Source organism: Pyrus communis, chromosome 14, assembly GCF_963583255.1.
Source record: "Pyrus communis chromosome 14, drPyrComm1.1, whole genome shotgun sequence".
In the NCBI taxonomy this organism is placed as follows: Eukaryota; Viridiplantae; Streptophyta; class Magnoliopsida; order Rosales; family Rosaceae; genus Pyrus; species Pyrus communis.
In genome coordinates this window covers 9668073-9694104 of record NC_084816.1, presented here as the reverse complement: position 1 = coordinate 9694104, position 26032 = coordinate 9668073, and the positions used below count along the sequence as shown (strand labels likewise).

General features: G+C 36.4%; 2 protein-coding genes across 2 annotated transcripts; one reads left to right on the top strand and one right to left on the bottom strand.

Annotated features, from left to right (window-relative positions):
- Positions 1-1937: 1937 nt before the first annotated feature.
- On the top strand, positions 1938-5593 carry LOC137714344 (uncharacterized). Its single transcript, XM_068453582.1, has 6 exons — positions 1938-2229; positions 2275-2711; positions 2769-4204; positions 4296-4604; positions 4693-4798; positions 4901-5593. The coding sequence occupies exons 1-6, from the start codon at positions 1938-1940 to the stop codon at positions 5591-5593; spliced, it is 3273 nt and encodes a 1090-aa protein (XP_068309683.1).
- A 12456-nt stretch (positions 5594-18049) lies between these two features.
- On the bottom strand, positions 18050-24760 carry LOC137715401 (protein argonaute 5-like). Its single transcript, XM_068454721.1, has 22 exons — positions 24222-24760; positions 23153-23370; positions 22902-23051; positions 22667-22800; positions 22463-22572; positions 22160-22260; positions 21766-21901; positions 21528-21644; positions 21321-21428; positions 21160-21231; positions 20781-20900; positions 20524-20695; positions 20314-20435; positions 19906-20043; positions 19691-19833; positions 19525-19587; positions 19384-19447; positions 19136-19262; positions 18982-19055; positions 18762-18856; positions 18629-18660; positions 18050-18541 (listed from the first exon to the last, which is right to left on the bottom strand). Exons 1-22 carry the CDS (start codon positions 24684-24686, stop codon positions 18366-18368), a joined length of 2937 nt encoding a protein of 978 aa, XP_068310822.1. The 5' UTR covers positions 24687-24760; the 3' UTR covers positions 18050-18365.
- Between the last annotated feature and the right edge of the window lie 1272 nt (positions 24761-26032).

Genomic DNA, 26032 nt, shown 5'->3' with positions numbered 1-26032 from the left:
ACTTTTCAGAAGTAGTGGCCCTAAGAACAACATTCAGAACTTGAAATACGTCTTGAGGCGACATATGTTGATGGCTTCGTAGGAACTGTTGCAGCTGATGCAGGTCGGGTTTGCTAGCCAATTTGAGAGTGACCTTGAACTCTCGGTCCCTCCTGTAAGCCATTCAAATTACACTACTACAAAAGGACCTAATAGTGTCAGTTGTTGCGTCGGTTTAATATTATATAGTGGCGAAAAAGAGATTTGCGATACTCACTGAAGATGACGTCGTATTTACTGTCGCTTATAAGCGCCATAAAATTTCTCTGTCGCTTTTAAACCGACGTAAAAATTTAGTGTCGCTTATAACCGACATATATTTTAATATTTTTAAGTACTGGCGTCGCTTTAAATAAAACAGTGTCGCTTTTAAGCGACATAAACTATGGGTGTCGCTTCTAGGCGACACTAATTATTGTTTTTAATATTTTAAATCCTGCGTCGGTTTTGAGCGACATATATTTTGAAAACCAGTGTCGTTTGTAAGCGACACATTGATGGTCTTTATATCTCTCCCCCGTGTTTTCTTTTTCTTCTCTTGCACTCTTATTCGTTCTTCCAATTTTTACAAAGTCTCCCGTGTTCTCTCTCTTTCAGCTTTCTCCTTTGGTTTTCAAACTTCATTTGTTCCTCTTCACAACAGTAAGTTTTTCTTGCTTATAATATTTTTATTTTCTCCTCTTATGTTTAATTTTTAGTTACAATTTATTTTTATAGGAAATTTATTTGAGTTGGTTGAGTACATAAAGAATTGTTGACGTCGAAATTCTTCAACAAATCAGGTATGTATCACTAACTTCTTTAATTTTTAAATTGTATAATACACAAGTTTATTTATTTAAAAATTATAATTTAAGCACTTAGATAAAATTCTACTATTTTTGTTAAATTAATAAAAATTTAGTCGAATTAATTAATTTTGTCACTCTAATTGTTATTTTAATTTGTTGTTATTTTGATAATTTTTTGTTGTTATTTACTAGAATGGATTAGATGAACATAATTTGAATTGTTATGAGAAAATGGAATGAATAATATTTATAAGCATTTATGTTAAATTAACAATATTAAATATAACATAAACTTATAATATTGAGTAATATAAGAATATATTATGTTAATTTTTTTTTTTTGCACTCTAATTGTTATTTTAATTTGTTGTTATTTTGATAATTTTTTGTTGTTATTTACTAGAATGGATTAGATGAACATAATTTGAATTGTTATGAGAAAATGGAATGAATAATATTTATAAGCATTTATGTTAAATTAACAATATTAAATATAACATAAACTTATAATATTGAGTAATATAAGAATATATTATGTTAATTTTTTTTTTTTTTTTGCACTCTAATAAGAATATAACCTATACTTATAATATTTAGGAATATAAGAATATAAGAATATAACCCTTCATAAGAATATAACCTAAACTTATAATATTTAGGAATATAAGAATATAAGAATATAACCCTTCATAAGAATATAACCTAAACTTATAATATAAGAATATCCTTTCATATAAGAATATAACCTTTCATATAAGAATATAACCTAAACTTATAATATTTAGGAATATAAGAATATATTAATTAATTTTTTTTGCACTCTAATTGTTATTTAAATTTGTTGTTATTTTGATAAGTTTGATAACTTTTGGTTGTTATTTATTAGAATGGATTAGATGAGCATAATTTTGATAACTTTTTGTTGTTATTTTAATTTGTTTTTACTATAATAGGTGTTGAAAATTAAAAGATTGCAATCGTGATAGAGTTCGAGGGGTGAAAGATAGAAATTGAAAATTTTGATAGTTATGCCTACATGATAGGGATTGAAAGATTGTAGGCATCTTAGTGTCAACGTAATATTTTACCTTCGTAAAGTGGTAAAATATGGACAAGAGTTGGTTGACAATACCCCGCAATTTTGAAGCGTATACAACTGGAATTAATTTGTTTTTGGATCAAGCAGTTGCAAATGGTGTTGGTCCTGATAAGTTTAGATGTCCTTGCAAAAGATGTTGTAATCGATATACTTTTGTTAGGAACACCATTGTTGAACATCTCATATTGTATGATATGGATAAAGATTATAAAAACGCTTGTTGGCGACATCATGGCGAGCAAAACATTGGAGAGCAAAATGTGGGAATTGGAGAAGAAGAAACAGGAGATGAGGTGATTGGCATGCATGATTTTCTTAATGATGTATTTGTCTAACCATTAACAGAAGAAGGTGTTGGGCCATCTACTGAACCCCCTATTGGGGAAGGGCGTCCAGAAGAGGTGCAGACTTTTTTTAAGTTGCTTGAAGAGGCAGATCAAGATTTGTGGCCAGGTTGTAAGGAGTTTAAGAAATTGGAAGCAGTTGTAAGATTGTATCAGATCAAGTATTTAGCGGGAATGCCTGACGAGATCTTCACCACTTTACTGGAGTTAATTAAAAGAATGTTGCCTGAAGGGGATTGTTTGCCTGAATCCTGTTATAAGGCAAAAAAACTTATAAATGACTTGGGGCTGTCGTATGTGAAAATTGATGCATGTCCCAATGATTGCATGATCTATTGGAAAGATACTTCAGATTTGACCATGTGCTCAGTTTGTGGTAAATCAAGGTATAAAATTACCAATGTAGAGGATAGCTCGAGGAAAAAGGTCGCAGCTAAGGTTATGTGGTATTTTCCTTTAAAACCATGATTGCAACGATTTTTTATGTCGAAGCAGATGGCTGAACATATGAGATGGCATGCAACTGAATGTCCAAAGGATGAGTTTATGAGACATCCTTCAGATTCTCCCGCATGGAAGCATTTGGATCATTTATATCCGGATTTTGCATCAGAAATTCGAAATGTCCGATTAGGGTTAGCCAATGATGGATTTAATCCTTTTGGGAAAATGAGGAATGATCATAGCACATGGCCTGTGGTGCTTTCTGTTTATAATTTGCCACCTTGGATGTGCATGAAGCAACCAAATTTGTTATTGTCTTTGTTAATACCAGGACCGCGCAGTCCTGGTAAAGAGATTGATGTATACATGCGTCCATTGATTGACGAGCTGAATGAGTTGTGGGAGGTGGGCATTCCCACTTATGATGCGTATTCCAACCAAAGTTTTACGATGAAGGCTGCCGTGTTATGGACTATAAGTGATTTTCCGGCTTATGGAATGTTGTCAGGATGGAGTACACATGGCTATAAAGCTTGTCCACATTGCATGCATGATAAAGAATCTATTTACTTGCCAGCGAGTCGCAAGATTTGTTATATGGGGCATCGACGTTTTCTTGAAGATAATCATAGGTTTCGAAGGCAAACCATCACTTTTAATGGTCGTCGAGAGCATCGTAGTGCACCAAGGCAGTGGACTGGTTTACAATGTCTCGAAGAACTTTCTACATTAAGATTTACTTTTGGAAAACCAAACAAGGATGCTTCAGTTGGGCAACGCAGAAAAAGAGCTTCGAGCAGTACAAGTAGTAACAGTCAGTGGAAGAAGAAATCGATTTTTTATGAACTACCTTATTGGAGGCATCTGTTGATTAGACACAATCTTGATGTTATGCATATCGAGAAGAATATATGTGACAGTGTGGTGGGAACATTACTAGATATAGAAAAGTCTAAAGATGGATTGGCGGCACGTGCAGATCTTGAATTCTTGAACATAAGACATAGTCAACACCCACGTAGAGAAGGAAATAGAACATTTCGACCTCCAGCATTGTTCACATTGAAAAGAGAAGAAAAAACTGCCTTTTGTAAAGTATTGTCTACTATTCAAGCCCCAGATGGATATTCATCAAATCTGTCGCGATGTGTGCACGTGAATGAACGAAAAATACATGGGTTGAAAAGTCATGATTGCCATGTTTTAATGCAGCAGTTACTCCCGCTTGCAATACGCCCGGTTTTGCCTAAAGCTGTTACTATGGTTTTATTAGAGTTGAGTGCAATTTTCAGACAGTTATGTAGTAAGAAGGAGTCTGAGGAAGGATTTAAGCAACTGAATTCAAGAATTGCCTTAACATTATGTCAACTTGAGAAAATATTCCCTCCTGCATTTTTTGATATAATGGTGCACCTCCCAGTTCACTTGGCAGATGAAGCAGCTCTTACAGGGCCTGTTCAATATAGATGGATGTATCCAATTGAACGGTAATGAATAAATTTTTATAATTTTTTTACAATTGTAGTCATAACTTTAATTACTAATTATAATAATTTGTATTTCGTTTTATAATTGTAGGTATCTGCAAACACTGAAGCGCTATGTTCGTAATAAGGGTCGTCCTGAAGGTTCTATTGCTGAAGCATATTTGGTGGATGAGTGCTTGTCATTTTGTTCCATGTATCTTAGAGACGTTGAGTCTCGTCGTACCCGTAGAGGCCGAAATGAAGATGGTATTGGACGTGGAGTATCTGGTGGGTTATCAATTTTTGACTCGAAAGGATGTTATATGGGTTCAGGAGAAAATGTGGAGCTCGATCTAAATGTTCTTGATCAGTGCCATAGATACATTCTAAATAATTGTGATGAGGTTAGCCCATTTAGAAGGTAAGAACGTTTAATCATACGTCTTAATGTTTTATTGGTTTTCTTAACTTTGAAAAAATAATTATCTAAATTGGACATAATTGTGTAGGCAACATGAAGAATTCTTGAAAACTAAACATCGTCGAGAAAGGTTAACTATGCGACAAATTAAGGAGCTAAGCAAGAAACAATTTCCAGAATGGTTCAACCAACATGTGAGTTGATATAACAATCATATTATTTATTTATTGTTTTGCATTTTAATTATAACATGTTTATAGTTATTCTGTCAATTTTTATTTTCATACTTATTACAGATGAATTCAAGATATGATGCTAATGACACATTGATATCTCAAGACTTGCATTGGCTAGCTAATTATCCTAGTAGGGTTGTGAGTAGATACAAAAGTCACATTGTTCATGGATTTAGATTTCGTATAAAATCTGTGGATGATAAGCATAAGAATCAAAATTGTGGTGTCTTTGTACCTGCAAATGTTCCTGGAGCAATTGGGCAAGTGAATTGTTATGGCAGAGTTGTAGATATGTTCGAGGTCAAATATTGTGGTCCTACTGAAGCAGGAGATAGGGGTCGAGCTGTGATGTTATTTAAGTGCGAATGGGTTAATAGTGAAAGTCCACGAGGAATGAAGACTGATCAATATGGATTTACTATGGTGAATTTCAATCAATTGGGATTTAAAGAGGATCCTTTCATACTAGCATCACAAGCATTACAGGCATTTTACGTGGAGGACACGATTGAAAAAGATTGGCACGTAGTTGTTCGAACTCAGCCAAGAGATTTATTTGACGTGTTAGAGGATAGTGATGCTATTGATGATTATGCCATGCCGAACTTGGATGATCGAATTCTTGATAATGAAAATTTCCATTCAAGGGTTGGCGTGGAAGACACTCCCTTTCTTGAATCATTAGCGTTGCCTACCGGGTTCGTTAATCATGCCAATACCGACGATGAGTTAACAGATGATGACAGGGAATAAATATATTAATTATTTTTTGTATTAATTAGACTTTGTTTCATTTTGTATGCTATGATATCGTATCATAAAATTATATTTCTGTTTTTTTTTTTTTTTTTCTTGTTTCCTGTCGCTTTTAACCGACGGGATATGTCATGTGTGTCAGACTTAGCGTCGGTTTTAACCGACGCAACCTTAGCCTATTCCGACGCAATGTTAACCTTACGTCGGTTTTATGCGACGCATTATTATCATATTTTGACGCAATGTTGTGAATCATATGTAATAATTATATATAATTTAACAGTTTTAAAAACTATAATAATTATATATATTAACTTAAAAATTATAATAATTATATATTAATTTAACACCCCTAAAGACTTGATTTGTCTCATGCATAATCCCACATACTATTTTTTATGCATGGACATAATTGTGTAGCCAGTTCCGTCCCTTGATAAACACATTATTGAAACCAGTTCCATCCCTTAATATGATTCCTTTCTATTCCATATATGGTCCCTTGACATATAATCGAATTAATTACCCTTTATGTCACCATACACATTCCAATTTTTTCTGACCTTGTATTAGGTATAAATGAAAGAAAAATCAGTAAATAATTTAGAGTATTAATTTAAAAACTATAATAACTATAATTTAGAGTAAATAATTATATATATTAATTTAAAAACTATAATAATTATATATAATTATATATTAATTTAACAGTTTTACACCCCTAAAAACTATAATAATTATATATATAATTATTATATGAATTCTACGAAACTAATTTCAACGATCCAACCGTCAAACATGTTTGTATATAATTCGAGATCGTATACGAAAAAAATCGCAAAAAACAAACATTCTGGGATGAAGTAACGAGACAAAAAATTTCAACGGTTATCAAAGAAAAATGACGATTTAACGGTTATTTTAAGTCCGATTTTGATGATTTTTTACAGCTACACTCCTTGAACCTATATGAATACAATGAATGAATTCGATCTTCAAATTAAAATATTTATACTAGTGGATACCACAAAATCTTACGTTATACTTAATGAAAATATGAATAAACTCTTAAGTCTTAGTGAATCTATCGTTTTGATGGGATACGCATTCTACGAAACTAATTTCAACGATCCAACCGTCAAACATGTTTGTATATAATTCGAGATCGTATACGAAAAAAATCGCAAAAAACAAACATTCTGGGATGAAGTAACGGGACAAAAAATTTCGACGGTTATCAACTAAAAATGACGATTTAACGGTTATTGTAAGCCCGATTTTGATGATTTTTTACAGCTACACTCCTTGAACCTATATGAATACAATGGATGATGATCAATGAAAATTGATGATTTTGTAAAAAGAATAAAATGCAAGCTTTGAGTTACATTGACAATGTTTCAACTTTTGAGAGATGCTCATCTAATCCATTATAGTAAATAACAACCAAATGTTATCAAAGTTATCAAAATAACAACAAATTAAAAATTATCAAAGTCATCTAATCCATTATAGTAAATAACAACCAAATGTTATCAAAGTTAAACTTTTGAGAAATGCTCATCTAATCCATTATTGTAAATAACAACCAAATGTTATCAAAGTTATCAAAATAACAACAAATTAAATGTTATCAAAGTCATCTAATCCATTATAGTAAATAACAACCAAATGTTATCAAAGTTAAACTTTTGAGAAATGCTCATCTAATCCATAATATATACTTATATTACTAAATATTATAAGTTTATGTTATATTTAATATTGTTAATTTAACATAAATGCTTATAAATATTATTCATTCCATTTTCTCAAAACAACTCAAATTATGTTCATCTAATCCATTCTAGCTAGTAAATAACAACAAAAAATTATCAAAATAAAAACAAATTAAAATAACAATTACAGTGCAAAAAAAATTGATTCAACTTAATAAATTTATTTATTAAAATATTATATGAGATAACATAACTGATTACTTTTTAATTTTGGATTAAAATTTTTTATTTTTTTTGTTTCTATTTTTATCCTTGTTCTCTTTTTTTTGTAAGTTAAAACTTTTTTTTTTATGTTGGGCGGGAATTTTCCCGGTTTTTTTGCACGGGGGAATGGGTTGGAACACTTTGTCAGTCATTATCATGTCAAATTATGCTTATATTGGCTTTAACCGTTGCAAAATTATACACTTTCGAGACTATCTGCTACAATGGATTTTCTGTCAGAGACACTACACAAATTTGTTCTTATTTCGACGCAAATTTTATCTTATTTCGACACAAACTTGTTCTTATTTCGACATTATAAAAATCTATCAGTCTAACGTCGGTTTGAACCGACGCAATGTGGCCTAATTTCGACTCTACTGACATAGTATGTCAGGCTATAATGATGGTTGAGTCAGACGGTACTGTCAGGCTTTCAGTCAAAAGCTATAATAATGACATAGTGTCGGTTTTAAGCGACACAATGGGTCCTTATTTCGACGCTCTGCAAACTAACGTCGGTTTTAACCGACGCAATGGGTCCTTATTTCGACATTATGCCACATAATGTCGGTTTTAACCGACGCAATGGTCTGAAAAGTTGTCAGGCTTTCTGCCTAATTTATGTCAGGTTACGTGTGTAGGCGAAAGCCTAAACTATGTCAGTTACGTGTGTAGGCTTTCTGTCAAAAGGCAGGCTGTTAGGTCGAGTCAGACCTTGTGTCGGTTTTAACCGACGCAAAGTGTACATATTTTGACGCTATGCAATTATCCATATTTAAATCTTCTTTATTTCCTATCTCGTCTCTAGCTATCCCCCACTTCTGTCTCTCGTCTCTATCCCCCACTTCAGCCATATTCCTTCCACTTCTGTCTCTCGTCTCTATCCCCCACTTCTGTCTCTCGTCTCTTTCCCCCATTTCAGCCATATTCCTTCTCCTTCCATTAAATTTTTCTATGGATAGTTCTCGTGAAGATCAACGTTCTGAAGAACGTCACTTGGAAGAGGACGAGGGTGATGCTGGTTCTTTTTTGAATTGTTATTAATCTCATTTTTTATTTTTATTTTTTTGTGTTTGTGTTTGAACTATTATTATTGCTAAACTGAAAATATACATTTGTTTCCTGGTTTTTAATTGTGTGTTTGTATTAACAAGGTACATCTAAATGGAGGCGTGGACCCTCAATTCCTAAATGGACGAAACAGCTTTGTTCGTTTGATTCGTCCGGAAAATGCATTAGTGATAATGCTAGTGCTTTTTCAAAACATGTAGTAGCGGAGGTTAGGGACTATAGAAATCTGCCGTTGGAGAAAGATTGGCGTAAGGTTACGGAAGAAGATAAGGAAGCTTTCTGGAATAAAATAAAGGTATAGGTGTTTTTATTTTTAGTTGAAAATAGAAGAATAAGTCAATGATTGTAATAATAATTGACTAGCGTGATTTTTTTTGTTTCTTGTTTTTATGTATGTAGGGAAATATTTTTTTTGAAGATGCAGATATAGTAAAAATGCCTTTGATCCGTCATATGACGCTTAAGATTGCGGAGCATGCGCATAAAGAGTTTAGAAATAAGTTTAAAAAAAAGTATTATACAAAAAGAGCAGAGGAGGTGCGCAGCGAGCCTCCTCCTGATGTGATTCCTGACCAGTGGGAAGATTTGTTGGCATATTGGAATAGAGACAAAACAAAGGTAAACCTTACACGATTTATTTCGTTATAACTTTAAAGTTGCCTAATATAATCTTTTTTTTTTCTTTCGTTTTTTTTTCAGGAGGTTGCTGAAAAAAATAAGATTAATCGGGGATTGAAATCAATGAACCATGCCACTGGTACAAAATCCTTTGCAAGAGTGCGGGAAGAATATGTATGGATTGTACATTTTGAAGAAATGATTAATTTTAAATAATTATATTTATTTTTAGTATGAGGTTTGCTTAAGTTGTTTGTATGAAATTTTATTTTTGATAAAGCGGAAGACGCATGGGAAAGAAGCAGATCCTGTAACCTTTTTTCGTGAATGTCATACACGAAAAGATAAAACATGGATTGATGAAACATCGGAGCGTACAGGGGTAATAGATTTTTTCGTGTTAGTATTTGATTTTATTAGTATTTATTATCTATAGCTTATTTTTCTGTTTTACGATTGAATTTTTGTTTTTAAAAATTGTAATGCAAGTCAACAATGGAGAGCAATCTGCAAACATTGATTGAGTCGGGCCAGGAGGATAGTGAAGATCTTAGGACCCAAGTTTATGTTGATACTATGGGTCCTGAGAGGCATAATAGAGTCAGAGGATACGGTCATGGTGTGACTCCTGATATGGTGTCTTATGCATCTTCTTCATCTTCTACATCAATTTCCTCCAGGAGATCATCTAAGAGTTCAATGGCGTTGCTGATGACTCAAAATAATGAGTTGAAAATGAGGGACGAAAATAATAATAAACGGATTTCGGACCTAGAGAACAAGCAAAATCAGTTGTTTGCATGGTTTTTTCAAAGATTTCAGCCACAACCACCGTATAGCCCGGGAACCCAACAATCAGGCTAGAGTCAACCTCCTCAACAGTCGGGCCAAAGTCAGCCTCCCCCTGCATATCCGTATGTTGGCCATAATCAGCAACCTCCATATCCTGTGTATCCGATGCCTGCGCAGCCCATGCCATACATGCAGCAGCCGCCCATGCCATACATGCAGCAGCCACCTTATCAAGTGCCAGTATATCGACCTGAGATGGCTGCTCCTAGTGGATCTTTTCCTGAAGTTCCAGCTGGGGGGTTTTCTGGAATGCTTGCAGGTGTTGGATTTGATGTGGACTTGTCGAGGATTTTTGGATCAGATGGAGGATCTCAAGGAGGAGGATCTCAAGAAGGAGGATCTCAAGCAGAAGGATCTCAAGCAGAAGGATCTGGACGACGTTCAGGCGCAGATTCGGTTGGGTAGTTTAATTGGTTCTTTTTCTTGTCGGTTAAATACGACACTATAATTGTTCTATCTTTTTGTTTTTTTATGTTATGTTTGTAATGTCGGATTTAATGTTTGTTACGACGGACGACTTGTTGGATTTTATGTGAAATGTTAGATGTACAGTTTGGCACTATTGTTTTTGTTATTTATTTTCATTAATGTTTATTTAGATCTTAAAATTTATAATTTTGATTATATAATTTATTTTAGTTGGAATTAATTAAAATTGCATGCAGTTGTCCATCTATTTTTATTATTATTAACAAATATAGTGTCGGTTAAGACCGTTACTAGATTTTATATTTTATTTATTTAATTGTTATCTAACGTCGGTTTAAGGGATATCTTATTTATTTAATTTTAATATAATGTCGATTAAAAGCGACAGTAGATTGCATACTTTATAATTAAATAGCTGATGCACGTGTAAGTATGCGTCGCTTTAAACCGACGTTAAGGTTAGTGTCGCTTTAAACCGACGCTGTGTAGTGTCGGATTAAGCTCAAAAAGCGACACTGAAGCCCTTTCGCGACGCTAGCAATAGTGTGCTATTGAAATGCGACATTACATTGTTTAATGTCGGATTTGTGCCAAATTTTCGACAGAAATTTGATTTCTCGTCGGTTTTTCATCCGCCGGTGATAGCATATATTGTAGTAGATACAAGGAAGAAAACATTAAAAAACTGCAACAACAACAAAGTCTTATTCTACGAAGTGGAAAAAACACTGCAACAAATATAAAAAACATAGAAAAATGAAAATATAAAAGGACATTAAACAGGACAAAAAACATACAAAAATGAACCAGCAGCACCAGAACCCTGTCCCTCGGCCAACTTGACCACAAACTCTTCCGAGGCAAATGGTAAGGGCCCTGCTGTATAAATACTTTGCATGCCATCATAAGCTGGGATTCTCTTGCCCAGGTGGGACTCCCTGTAAAGTTTTACGAGCTGCTTAATGACATCTTTGTTGGTCTTTTTCGATGCAACTCCTGGGGTAATCGTAAGTCACCCCACAACCAACCACATAACCTATTGATGAACACTTTCCTAGATCAATTTTAGAAAACTCTTTTTGAAAAACATATTTAGGTCAACTTTAAATAGAGAGAATAAATTTTACAAAAGCATATGGCTCGCTTTTGACTCAGAAAAATGTTCTGGGAACGCAAAATCACCTTCCATCATGTAATAGTATCTAGGTTGTTTATAATTGAAGTCCCATTCTGATATCCCTCAAATAAAGCTTATTTGAGGGACAACATGTGATGACCATTTCATTAGTTTTTCATCGATCCGAATCGTCTAAATAGTCCGAAGCATCTGGACAGATCAACTCAGAAATATTTTATTTTTAAATAGTGTAAAATAAAATGTAAAAGAAATTTTGGAGCCACAGATGTTGGCGCCAAATGATTTTTTGGTCCCAAAACGACATTCCGAGGGAAGTTTTCAAAAACCAAAGAAAAAGAAAACGTAAAAGAAAATCCAAAAATAAACTGTAAAATGCAGAAGAACATATGAACACAGAAAAATAAGAACGAAAAGGGAAAACTGCAAAATGAAAAAAAGGAAGGAGGCTTACAACGTAGATCTCTCGCCCTAACCTCCAATAGGAAGTGGTTGGCCCTGACTTGGACCTTGTCGCCGACCTTCCCGTACCCAGGCCTAGCCGGATACCTGACGGCCTTCGACGACGACGGTGGTGGAGCGGTCAGCGTCAGTTTCTGCTCCATATCACAGATGAGAAGAGCCTTAGTGAGCAGAGGCGCCGAGCTGGAAGACGGCTGAGCGGGCGCCGGTCCGCGAGAAACTGGTGTTTGAGCCATCGGGTCTCTGCGCTCTGGGGTTTTAGAGTGAAAGTGAGGTTTTCAGAGAGAGGGAGAGGAGGAGTGTTTAAGTGTGTGAGGAGAGCGCAGAGTGAGAATAGGTGGGTAAAGGGAAGAGCAATTTGCTTAGACTTGCTGGTGAAGAATTCGAGGGGTTGAAAAGCAAAAGGAAAAGGAAAAGCGAAGGGAAAAAAAAGCGTACAAGGAAAAGGTAAGAGAGTGAAATGAGAGCGTCTGTTAATTGACTATTTTGCCCCTTCGTTCTCTTCCAGACCGCCGTGAAATTAGGGGAATTAATATGGGATCATGCTCTGTGGGGGAAGAGTGATTAAGCGGTTAAGTGGTAGTTACAAACAATTGTAGGGGTGTAAAAGGGAATTTGGTTTGGGCAAAGGTTTCTTTGGGAAAAGAGACACTTGGTTTGCTACGCATAGGTATGACAATCCAAACTATTAAACATTATAACCATGAATAACTGTTTGAATGGAATGGAATTGGAGATGAAATTAGAGTATATTTTGGATACGGGAAGAAATCGAAAATATTATTCGGCCACATGACGGTTTGATCAAACACGCAAAATATACCTCACTGTTTTAATTTGACCTCACCACTTTGTATTTCGGGTGTCTAGGCTGAAGACGTGAAACCATAAATCATCACAGGCCAAGTGTATTTTATAACTAGAATGGCAAAATTGCTTTTATTGATGGAAGAAACTCATTATTTAACCTAGATGGAGGTTGACTCGAGAGATAGAGACATACTCGGTGGGTGAGTCTCCGACATTGAGTCGACCCCGCCCCGGGCAACCATAGAAGGAATATTGGGCTAAACAGACTCAATGAACAGTTGCACAAGCATTGAGACACAATTACCTTTCATAAAGAGTCTTGCTTGCCTAGGCATGCACCATTGAGACACAATTACTAGTTCAATTTCACATATTCGTTCACCCCTACAAGAAATAAAAATCACATATTTAAGCTTTATATAATGGAAAGAAGAACAAGAAAGGATTGTTTGTTGCTGGTTTTCCTTCTGTGAATATTATTAAGCACCCTCTCCATTTTTCCATGATGAGCACATTCCAAATCCCCCCTTGATTAGTTCATCTCTATTGTAATTACTGTGTGCAACTATCTGCATAGATACAGAAACATGACCATAAGAAACAAGTTTAAAAAGAATTAAACCTGATATGTACTCCTCTCTCTGTCTCCGGGACGTTGACAAGTAGCTCGTAGTAGGGCTGTTACGTGTCTTTCGTTAAGCTTCTTGGAGTATCTCTGGTCAGAAACAATTGTACAAAGCTGCCAGAAAGGTAAATAGGTAAATTATTTCATAAAGACCAGTACCGAACCCGAAAGATAAAACTGGAAAACAAGCCGCTTAAAGAGTCGAGAAAGGTACCTCCATGGGCAAATAAACAGGTTTGGAAACACTTCCAGATTGAATGGCAGGCATTGCCCCATCACAATATTGTACCTTTTGTTGGAATATGTGGCCAAGTGGCCAACTCACATCCACTTTCGGCTAATAAAATAATAAGGTGGACAAAATCATTGTTGCTTTCCTTGTTTTGAGGAGAAAAGGAAAAGGCTAGCAAGTAGCCTTATTATTTTATTTGTATTTGGTTGTTTTTAAAAGGGAATGAAGGGTGCAGCCGAGTGTAGAGAAAAGTGAGGGAGCTCATTTCAGTTTTGGGAAAAAGAGAGAGTTGCAGAGAGAAATCAAGAGAGCTAGAGTGAAAGGTCTCTTATGAAAGAACTCTTGGGGTAGAGTGAGGCTCTTGGGAAAATTCTGTGAGTGGGTGTACAAGGGATATGGGATTGGGTTATGTCGATTTAACTCATGTGTAACTTGTACTGTTTTTCTCACAGTGAAGAGCAATATCTCTCCGAGGACGTAGGCAGGTTTTTGCCGAACCTCGTAAATTTCTCGGTGTCTTTATTTCTCGTATTTTAAACTATTCAACTGTGGGTTTGTATGTTGGTGAAGATAATCAGCCAAGGCACAACACCTTTCCGATAATATTGAACTACTCTCTTACTACTTCCGTCTTCCAGGGTAAACCTAAAATGCAAAGTTCAATAATAATATTGATTCAACGATGACACATATTTACATATACTAACTATCAATCACTTGAGTTGGTTCAGCGGTTCCGCGGACACACCGGTCATTTTATAAGGCCTTTTTCACCTTTGAGTAACAGAATGTCACAAGATTTGCTAACACAAAATGTTTAAGAAACTGACTGTGGACGTACAGTATAAGCTCGATAAGAAACTGATTGACAGATCTCTTACGTTAAAGTATTTTCACAAATTCCGTTACCAGGGTGGATTCATAGAAAGATGTGGCAGACACATTTGAAAATTTTGAATGGAGAAAACAAAAAGGCAAGGCCTTTTTGTTACTTGGCTTTGCATGATTTTCAAAACAAGGAAAATTGGGCTAACATTGTACCTGTTGGAGTCGAAAATTCGGTTCTCTAATCCTTCAACAAGTAAATCTTGTAACCATGCATGTTAAGAAGTCCACTACACCATTTCGCTTGTCATCAATGAGAGCGGGGGACCTGCAAGAAAATACTCTGATGCTCAAGTCAATATTTGTTCCGGATGCTTACAAAATACAAAACAATCTCCTAAGTCCTACCTCTCTCTTTTTTCTCCCCCAGTTCTGACATGATTCTAGGCCTTTTATAGGCATAAAAAGCTTGGGCTCCATGTCCCATTATCTCACTACATATTCCTTTGTTAGTAGTGGCTGATTCATGTTGCTTTATTTTAGCCCGATTCCCTTATTTTTAGGATGCATGGAAAATGGCGAATTACTTAACCCTTAATTTTTGCACCCACAATACCTATATTGAGGTAAATCCCATACTGGGTTGGCCTAAGACTCTGGTGCAAAATCCCAAACTGGGTTGGCCTACGACTCTGGTGCATCAACAAGTGTAACTGTGGTACAAAATACAACATTTAACATATAATTAGTATGGAAACAAGAAACAGAAGAATGAAAGAAACCATATCATACGCCGGTTCTACAAAAAGATGCGTTACTTTTCAGATGGTGAGGCTCTAAGAGCAACATCGCTTGTAAAGCCTGGAGGCGACTCGTGTTGCTTCCTGCGCAAGAAATGTAGTAGTTGGTAAAGGTTGATCCGGTTCGTTCCCCGGTTTGAGAGTCACCTTAAAGTCCCTATTCAATCTGTAAGTCATTCGAACACACCAAAAACAAATGATATTCAGAAAACTGCAATAACCATCGAAACATATAGAGATGAAAACAAGACACAGAAGCACTGAACTCTCGTAGGAAAATACCTTTTCGAGAGAAGAAGAAGACCCACCGCGATCATCTTTCTCAGGTAACTTAACCACAAACCCTTTGGATTCAAATGGCAATGGACCTGCTGTGTGAATGCTTTTCATACCATCATAAGCAGGGTTCTTTGACCTAGGTGTGACTTGTACAAAACAAGAAGCTACTTAACCACCTGCACAGTCCGACAGATGTGGAGTTTGGACACAAAAGGCCTCAATATTTTTGGACTAGGGTTGGGATATTCAAACTTTTCTTTTTCTCTACCCGATGTGGGATGTTTGGACTTGCCTCCTTAAGTGGGACCCAATTAGTAGATCACACAAAGGAAATCCACATATCGGCAATCATGTGGAGCTAAGAGGACTTACCCAACACAGGGATCAAGGGACCCACCATCATCACGATGGGCCAAGGAGATCCACCCATCACGTGGGTGTACGACCTACTCCCTGGCTCTAATACCATGTGACCAAATGCCCACTTCCAACAACACCGATATTGTATCCAACTTGTTAATTTTCATCTCACAGTCCAGCAAACATGCAGTTTTATTACAAAATGTCTCAATATTAGTTGGAGTGGAGTAAGGATATTTAAACTCTTCATTTTCTCCATCTGTGCCCGATGTGGGATATTTCAACACAAACTTGATCCATATTCGAATCCATTTGTGATATGGTTTTCATATTCTAATCATCAAATCTAAACGGTCGCTCCATATCATTAAGCATCGCATCCAAATCACATATCGTTATTGGATCTAAATTACAAATTAAAATTTTTTAAATATCATCAATAACTTCATTCATTTTTATTATATATATATATATATATATATCTATTTACTAGCAATTTTACACATGCTATTGATGTGATTATTAAATTTTCAAAATTAAATTTATAAAGAAAGAAAATATAAAATAATCGCTAAAACTTTTTGGTAACGACTTTCAAATGATTTTTCATTACTAAAGAAGTTGTTTATAATATCTTTGACGAATGTTTTTGAATAATTGTTTTCTCACAAAATGTTTATTTTATCTAGGTGAACACGTGGAAAACAAATGGAGGCAACTGCTATGGTTACCTGGGTGAGCGTAGGTGTGTTTGCGTGTTGTTTATACAGAAATGGAAACAAATCAAAGACCGTGCAAAAGGAAGGAAGGGGTTTTGGGTTGGAAGCGAGGGGAAAGTCAATACAAGAAATTGACGTCTGAATTCTCATATTAAATGACGATTTTGCCCTCCATCATTATTCACAGGACCGCCGCGTGATTGGGCAACTGATTTTTGGGATTTAGTGCTTTCGAACAAAAAACAAAGAATTTCGGAATTGTGCACTTCAGAAAATAATGGGAAGGGCACAGATGACTTTTTCCTTTTTGTCTAGGAGTTTTAATTTAATTAAAGGACCTAATAATTTGATTCTGTTGGGATTTGGGTTTTCGGATTGGATTATGTCACGGTTGATTTTATTAAATTAGGCAGCTAATAATAAAAGCTGTGTAATTAATTGTCACTTAACATGCTAATTAGTATTATGATCCAGTAATATTCTTTTTTCTTTGTGAGTGAAGTTTTATGTTCGATTATTGCTAAAGCGAATTTAAACTATATTATTACTAACTTATTGTGAGGTTTAACCCATCATTTTCCCTTAACATAGATAATATCGTTCATTAAAAGAAAATGTTACTTAGTACTATAGTCTAATAGTATTATTCATCACTTATAAGTGAAAGGTTTTAGGTTCGATTCTCACCAAAAACGTATATACACACACTCACACACAAATACATATACATACTTAAAGTCTTGTACATTTCATTTATCTTCTCGGTAAGATGTAAATATAAGTTCTACTCCAATTTGAGATCCCATTTTTTTTTTTTTTAACTAGCAGGTCATTTGAGGGCTTTCCACCCAACCAAAAATGTAACATGACTATTCCAAGACCCTACGAATCTCCCATTAAAGATGTTCTTAGCCACAACTCATTCTAGGGGTTTCCGCCCAACAAAAAATGTAACAAGGCTATTCCAAACTCTTCGAATCTCCCATTAAAGATGTCTTAGTCATGATTCCCGCATTCCAAAAAGAATTAAATTACAATTCACTCTAGGTTAGGGATGACAATGATAATAAATTAATAAAAACTCGACTAAAGGGAAGCAGCTAAACTTAACCTGCAAGTCACTTTTTGGTAAACTTTATCAAGCCCTTTCAGCAAAACCAAAATTTGGACAAAATATCCAAAATCTCCACCTGGAAAGACATTGCCTCAAAATTTTGAGCTCAGGCCTTAAGAGGAAGGTCAAATCCGGAATAAAAATATATGAACTTACATCAGATGAGATGAAAGTAATTAACAGATGCATGCAACCAAGTAACAGCTCAAAATGTTCTGACTGCACTTGTATATAAACTAAACTTTGAACCAAAGTCCATATCCATATCAGTAGCCAAGGATTCAGGACTAACCCACAAAACTAATCACCAAAACTCATCACGGATGAGCGATTTAGACGTCAATCTTCAAGACGATATAAGATTAGAGTCTTGTGCAACTTTAGTTCATACAACCTCAGACAAAACACGACCACTAGAAACTAACCGCCACCAGTGAGACCTCAAGACTGATTTCAGCAGTAGAACATGACTTCCTTTACATTTTCTTTAATCTCTGGAAGGGCACGGAACCTCGCACCACCAGCAACCCCTCCTGTAGATCCGGTAGTTGAACCTCCATCAGAATACTCACCCTCTATGTAGTATCGCGCACGGAAGGCAGCCAAATGTGCATAGTATGCAGGAGGAACTGCATGAAAAAACAGAAACATCAGTGGTGCAATCAGGAAAAAGCATAATTTCAGAAAACAGATATGAATCCAAGCCAAGTACGTACCAATGGAAACCGAGCGTGTGCACCTTGCATACCTGAAAAATCACATGCCATACGATGAGAATGTCAGAAAACAAAACGTCTGGCATAGTACTATTGCAAAAGCCAGAGAAAGAATTGAAATTGTTGTTCTTACGTGTAGCATAGGTTGTTCGTTAGCATTTGCAAGGCATCTGGAGTGAATCTGTTCTCATCATACAGGACATGGTAATGTGCGGGCCTGCTAGTTCCCTACATGAACACAAGATAACCGTCAAACTTTTAGCAGTGAATAGAGCACAAAATCCTCAGAAGAGGGCAAGGAAACTACCGCAACAAACAGAACTAGCATATATAAATCAACAATACAAATATACCTGAATGCCAGCATGACTGTTGAGATAGAAGTCAAACTCCGTGGGATGACAAATCTGGGTGTCAACGACAGTGCCTAGACAACATAAAGAGAGTCAATGCGCAAAATGGAAAAACATCAAATCCAATATATCTCAATGCATCTAAATCTGTAACCTGGTTGAATATTGCCACTCTTATCAGTCTTCCGTTGATCAGTTGGGAACAGGCGAGTATGATGCCTTTTCTGCACCACAACAAAAGTAACTGGTGGTAGATATCCCTCCTGAAGCGACTGACAAGCCTGAAAAAGTAATGACACACATTAGATAGTCGCTTATCTTAAAAAATAATCACTAACTACTTGATCAAATCAAAGAATTAAGCAATAACAAAATAATTCTAAATTGTAGTAATCAGCATACCTTTCTTATAGCATCCATTTCATACAGCAGAACTTGACTAAACTGGCCTTCACTAACTCCATCTCTGCCAAGCAAACATCAAAACAAATATTAGCAGAATGACGTGTCATTTTCCATGACCACAGCAAAAACAAATATTACCTGAAGAAGATAATTCTCTCTGGTTTTCGGCCAGTTGCTTGTCTAAATGCTCTGAAATGCTCCCTAACATAATGAAAATAATCAAGTTAAGAAAACAGTCACAGCTATTATTTAAAAAAAAAAAATAGAAACAATAACAAAAGAAGGTGCAAGTTGTCCCAATTACCTGATCATTCCTCCGGCAACCGGACCTCTGTTAGGGTCCTGTTTAACACTATAAAGATCTTGGATTATTTCTTCACGGTGAGCCTGTGCAGATACAAGTCCTCGGTACTTAGTGACTTCTGGCCAATCCATGGACGCCACCACCTGATTGAATAAATTGCCATGTTAACACATTATGCATTTTTAAAATGAAATCAATATAAGACTGAAACTTACAGCCGCAATTGAAGGACTGCTGTCCTCCCCAGGTTGTGGATGGGTAACATCAGCACCAAATATTATTGTGGGAATGTCACTCACAAGAGGAATTCTTCTTTGAATGGCATCTATTAGAACAGTGTTCCTTCCACCAACCTACCAACAGTTTTAAATAAGGAAAACTAACGAAAAGTCCAAAAAACCTATAGTTTTAATGAAAAATGACAAATAAAGGTGTAGTGAATAGTACCAGGAAAAGGTAAAAATGTTGATTTCGTTAAAAGTGAACACTACCGAGAGTGTTTCGTTAAAACTCCCTTTTAAATATTGCGTCAACTTTTCAATGTTAATGGAAGACAGTGAGTAATATGAGCGACAATCAATAAAGGATAAACACAATGTGATGGGCAATACATAAAAACAAACCTTCACATTTATCTTGAGTGACAGATTTTCTAGGTATTGTTTACTGAGCTTTGATGCTGCCTTAGGCTGACAGCACTGAGATACAATTCCTAACTCAGTTTCACAGATCCGTTTTATCATACCTGCAAGCAATCAGCAATCAATATGTCAGACCTTAAAGATGATTTTCTTGAAATACAAGACACATTTTGTTCTCAGACTGCTACTCACCATATGATCCAGTAACGTCAGGCAAAATGATAATTAACAACTGAAGAGGCTTTCCCTTATGTCCAATATCTTCAATTTTCTTGCTAGACATCTTATGGATATCTCTGAGCACGCTCTCTATTTGCCCAGGATGAGCTGATTGATGAGGAATTAAGGGATGCGGATGGAAATGCTAGGAACAAAAAACAATTTGGTTAGGAAAAGAACAAAAACAATTCGATGCAGAAATAGGAGGAACTTAAGAAAGGGAGTCGTACCACTCCCTTGCTGTTGCACATATTGACCAAATCCTCACAAAATCGGAAGTTAAAACTTGGGTCTAATCGGGAGAAATTGACACATGCCCAGAAATCCAATCGACCACCGTTAACCATTTTCTACAGAACCAGAATTAATTAAAAATAATCAGAAATCAAATTTGTAACAAGAATAATGTTTTAATTTTGATGCTGCATCACATATCACAAAAGCAGTAAAAGATGGTATTTTAAATGTTTACAAATCCATAATAAATCAGGAAGTTGCTGACTGCAAAGACTTACATTGCAAAAATCTTGTGTAACTATCCTCAAAACACACAATGGAGTTCAACATACGCACAGATCCATCTAAACAAATGAAAAACCAAGATCATACCTTGTTGATCATGTTCCATTGCCCCATTCGTGGATTTTCAGACTTCTCACGACCAGTGTCATGGTATTTCAGCTGTTGTCATCAATTCAAACACCAGCAAAGAAAAAAGTTGAATAAAAAACACTTGAACTATTCATACAAAATTGGAAACAAATACTTACCGAAGGCGGCGGCAGAACACGAGCATTAACTAAAGCCATATCTTGACTTATCTTCATGCCAAATTGCTGGATAAGGTCATCTTCATTGTAACGATTGTGTTTACCCATCTGCACAGATGCAAAAACATGATCACCAGAAACAAAATGAAAACCAGCTAGATTAGGAAAAGAGTTCTATTGATTGAAAAGATGAAATCACATCCAGACATCAACTATACTGCGCTGCCTCTCTCCAGGGCGTTGACAAGTTGCTCTCAGAAGAGCTGTTACTTGTCTCTCATTCAGCTTCCTAGTGTACCTCTGCCCAGCAACAATGGAACAAAGCTGCCAAAAAGGTAAATAAGTAAATTAAGGTAAATAGGTAAATTATCTCCACAAGGCTACTACCATACTTAGAATAGAAACATGCTAGGAAATAAAATGGTGAAGAAGTCAAGAAAGTAACCTCCATAGGCAAATAAACAGGTTTTGAATCGCTCCCAGACTGAAGCGCAGGCATTGCCACATCCCTCAGCACAATATTGTACCTTTCGCGATAATACTGTACTACTGAAGTTCTACTTTGATCTTCTAGAGTGAACCTAAAACACAAACATGGATAATAAGTTATGAACGTTCTGTTACCATGGAACACCGCCATAACCCAATTTGATTTTATTTTCATATTTACCCATTATGATTTATGATATAGCAAATTCAATCAAAATAGTTCAAACGAAAGTAGATAATGAGCATGAAAATTCCAGTTCTACATTTCAAGCAAATCAAGTACCACAACAACCTATATACATGTAAACAAGATATAAGCAAAAATGTATTGTAAAGATTATAAGACTCACGTCAACTTGTTCAGGGGTTCCACGGAGACCCCGGTGATCTTATAAGATCTATTCTCACGATAAGAAAGTTTTACCTTGACCCCCTTTAAGGCCTTTTTCACCTGTAAGTAACAGAATGCCAATCAGTTTTGTTCCAAGACAAAAGAAAAGTAAATGCATAGAACTCTGAATAAATTAGTCTTTGATGAACAAGTCAATTCAATATAAAAGAAAACAAAATGCAGCTTCAAAACCCAATGAGCATAAATACCAGCAAATATGCAAAAATAGAACCTATAACTAGCATTAACTTGTGGAGAATACCTTCAAACGATCACGATCAGGTAAAGGCCTTGACAGTTCTCTGTAGTTCAAAAGTTTTTTCACAAACTCAGTTACCAGAATAGATTCATAAAATGCTCTGGCTGATACATCTGCAAAAATATGAATAAAAAAAGTTAGTCACAACACTCGTGCTAGTTAACTTCATATGATTACGAGAACAGGGAAAATTGGTAAATGCATTACCTATATTGAGTGAAAGCCCAAACTGGGTCGGCCTTAGACTCTGATAAAAGCCTCTCCAGTATTCCAGACCATCACCAAGATCACCTTTCTTCCCAAGATCAATGCCGAAAAAAGACCTCCCAACAACAGTGTAACTGTGACAAAAATTACAACAGTCAAAACCGTCATTAGCGAGGAAACAACGCAGACAAGGGTAAAATAAATCTTATGCCCTTCTACCAAATAAAGACTTTACTTTTCAGAAGGTTTAGCCCTAAGAACAACGTCCAGAACTTGAATTGCGTCCTGAGGCAACTCATGCTGCTGGCTTCCTAGGAACTGTTGGAGGGAATACAGGTCAGGTTTGCTAGCCAACTTGAGAGTGACCTTGAACTCTCGGTCCCTCCTGTAAGTCATTTCAATACAAAGAAGAAAGCGTTCAAAAAACAGAAATAAAAAAAAAATACAGAAATGAAAACAGGACATTAAACCATCGTATAAATATACCTTCTGGAACCAGCAGCAGCAGAAGAACCCTCCCTCTCGGCCAACTGGACCACGAACTCTTTCGAGGCAAAAGGTAAGGGGCCTGCTGTATAAATACTTTTCATGCCATCATAAGCTGGGATTCTCTTGCCCAGGTGAGACTCCCTATAAAGCTTTAAGAGCTGCTTAATGACTTCCCTGTTGATCTTTTTCGATGCAACTTCAGGGGTAATCGACACCTAAAGCCACCAAATGATATCGTAAGACACCCCACAACAAGAACAATCAACTGTTTAAACATGCGAGAATACCAACAGTTTGCCAAGAAAACCCGTTTACCAGGACTCAGAAAATACCAAAAGAATTGCATTGTTCACATAACCCTTCTGAGTAAGAAAAAAAAAAACAGAAAAGCCAAAGAAAACCACCCCCTATTTCTCAGAAACCTTCATTAATAGGTTTTTGGGAACACCAAAAGCTTTCATAAAATAAAAAATTATTGATGAACACCTTCCTGGATCAAATTTACAAAACCCTTTTTGAAAAGCAAATTTAGGTCAACTTTAAACTCAGAAAAATGTTTTGGGAACGTGACATCACCTTTCTGAGTCAGATTTAAAGCATTAGAGGAACGCCAAAAGGGAAATACAACAGAAAATTTAAAAAAAAAATAAAAAAAACAAAAATTAAATGGTTGCGTTTGCTTTTTCATCATTTGGAATCAGAAAGGTGCTTTCAGAAACCTCAAATGATTTTTGGGTCCCAAAACGCCATGAACGACTCAAGTTTACAGCAGTAAACTTCAAAAACAAAAAGGAAAACCCGAAAAAACAAATCCAAATAAATAAAACAAAAATATTCAAAACACAATGACGACGCTCAAAAGTCCAAAGCATCATAAAATTATAAAAAGTAAAATGTAAAAGAAATTTTGGTACGACATTCCGAGTCCAGTTTTCAAATATAAAGAAAAGGAAAACGTAAAAGAAAATTCAAAATTAACTGTAAAAATGCAGATGAACAGATAAACACAGAAAAATAAGAACGAAAAGGGAAAACTGCAAAAGAACAAAGGAAGAAGGAGGCTTACATCGTAGTGATGGAGATCTCTCGCCGCCACCTCCACTAGGAAGTGGTTGGCCCTGACTTGGACCTTCTCGCCAACCCTCCCGTAGCCAGGCCTCGGCGGATACCGGACGGCTTTCGACGACGACGGTGGAGGAGCGGTCAGCGTCAGCTTCTGCTCCATCGCACAGATGAGAGGAGCCTCAGCGGGGGAAGGCGCCGAGCTGGAAGACGCCTGAGCCGGCGCCGGTCCGCGAGGAACCGGTGTTTGAGCCAATGGTGCCGGCGAGGGAGTTTGAGCCGCCGTCGGAGCGGCGACGACTCCAGGACAGTCATATCTAGGTCCCGATTCGGACTGAAACAACGGTGTAGCACCGGGGTTTCGTCCCCGACCACGGCCTCCGCCTCCTCCACCGCGATTAAACGGCGGGGCGTCGGAGCCGTATGAGGGTTCGGAATGGCGGCCTCGGCCGCGGCCGCGTTGAGACATCGCGTCTGTGCGCTCTGGAGTTTTAGAGAGAGAAGGTGAGGTTTTTAGAGAGAGAAGGAGAGGAGTGTCTAGTGTGTGAGGAGAGCGCAGATGGAGAGTAGGTGGTGTTTGCATGGTATTTATAGCAAAAGGAATTTGATGAGACGTGCTGAGGAAGGCTTTCGGGGTTTGAAAAGGAAAACGAGTGGAAAGAGCCGCTTAATTGACTATTTTGCCCTTCCCTTGTTTTCCAGGGCGCTGTGAAATTAGGGAATCAATGGGATTTGTGCTCCACGACGGTCGTGGGGGAAGTGGATGAGGCGGTTAAGTGGTGGTTATAAATGATTGTAGGGGTGTAAAGGGAATTTGGTTTGGGCAAGGGTTTCATTGGGAGAAGATACAAGCGGGACATTTAAGCGTTTGTCATTGATTGGGAAATTATCGGTTTAAACTTGTTCTGAAATGGAGTTTGTAATTTAACATTTTTTGGACAAAAATAAATTTACTAGATTTATTGGCTCTTTAGCTTTTGAGATAAGAATACAAAGGGTACCAAGTGGTGCTAAATTACCTTATTTTTGTTGGACTTTTTTTTTCAAATACTAAATCTCAAATTCCTTACCATGTTGTACTTTTTTTTAAGTTGATTTTTTTTTTTTTGGTTTAACTAAGGAATTACGTTTTTTGTCAAATAAAAAAAGTCCGATTTTCGTAAAATAGTAATGACAATATGTTAAATAGGGTTCGTTGTTTCTAGTCCCCATTTTTTTTGTCGAGATTGTTCTTATGGCCAAAATAGCACCAATTACCATGTAAGGATCAGAAGAACATCTCGGGTGCAGAGCATCTGGCCATGTGACGGTTTGACCAAACACGCGAAACATCCCTTCCCGTTTTAATTTGGCCCCACCACCTCCTTGTATTTCGGGTGTCCAAACACATGCCAAGGTACGGGATTGACGAGGAATATATTTACAAACATGCCATGCCACAGTGATTAAGCCGGATATTCACGCCATGCTCATGCCTATTCATCACGCCATACTTCCTTAGCCACTATTCATGTTAAGCATAAGTCACATATTTGAGGCTTGTCAAGTGAATTGTAGTGTGAATAGTTACGGAAGGTTATCGAGCCTATGTGGAATCGGGGTCATGGGAGACTTTGGGCTGCTTAGGGGCCCAAAGATCCAAGAACATACCCTTTGTATTTCACGCAAGCATCATTGAGAGAGAATTAGCCTAGTTTACTCATTTCTCTAGTAACCCAACTCCTTTAGTTAGAACTAAACTAGATTCTTGCATTAAATGCATGCTAAGCCCAGCAAGACAGGCATTTAATGCTGACTTTCCCTTCCTAACTTGCA

Coding starts and splice junctions, on each gene's coding strand:
- LOC137714344 (XM_068453582.1), top strand. CDS start 1,938: ATGGACAAGAGTTGGTTGACAATACCCCGCAATTTTGAAGCGTATACA. Junction 2,712..2,768: donor GGAAAAAGGTCGCAGCTAAG/GTTATGTGGTAT, acceptor ATGTCGAAGCAG/ATGGCTGAACATATGAGATG. Junction 4,799..4,900: donor CAGAATGGTTCAACCAACAT/GTGAGTTGATAT, acceptor TACTTATTACAG/ATGAATTCAAGATATGATGC.
- LOC137715401 (XM_068454721.1), bottom strand. CDS start 24,686: ATGTCTCAACGCGGCCGCGGCCGAGGCCGCCATTCCGAACCCTCATAC. Junction 22,261..22,462: donor CTGATCGTGATCGTTTGAAG/GTATTCTCCACA, acceptor TGTTACTTACAG/GTGAAAAAGGCCTTAAAGGG. Junction 20,901..21,159: donor AATGGAACATGATCAACAAG/GTATGATCTTGG, acceptor CTGGTTCTGTAG/AAAATGGTTAACGGTGGTCG.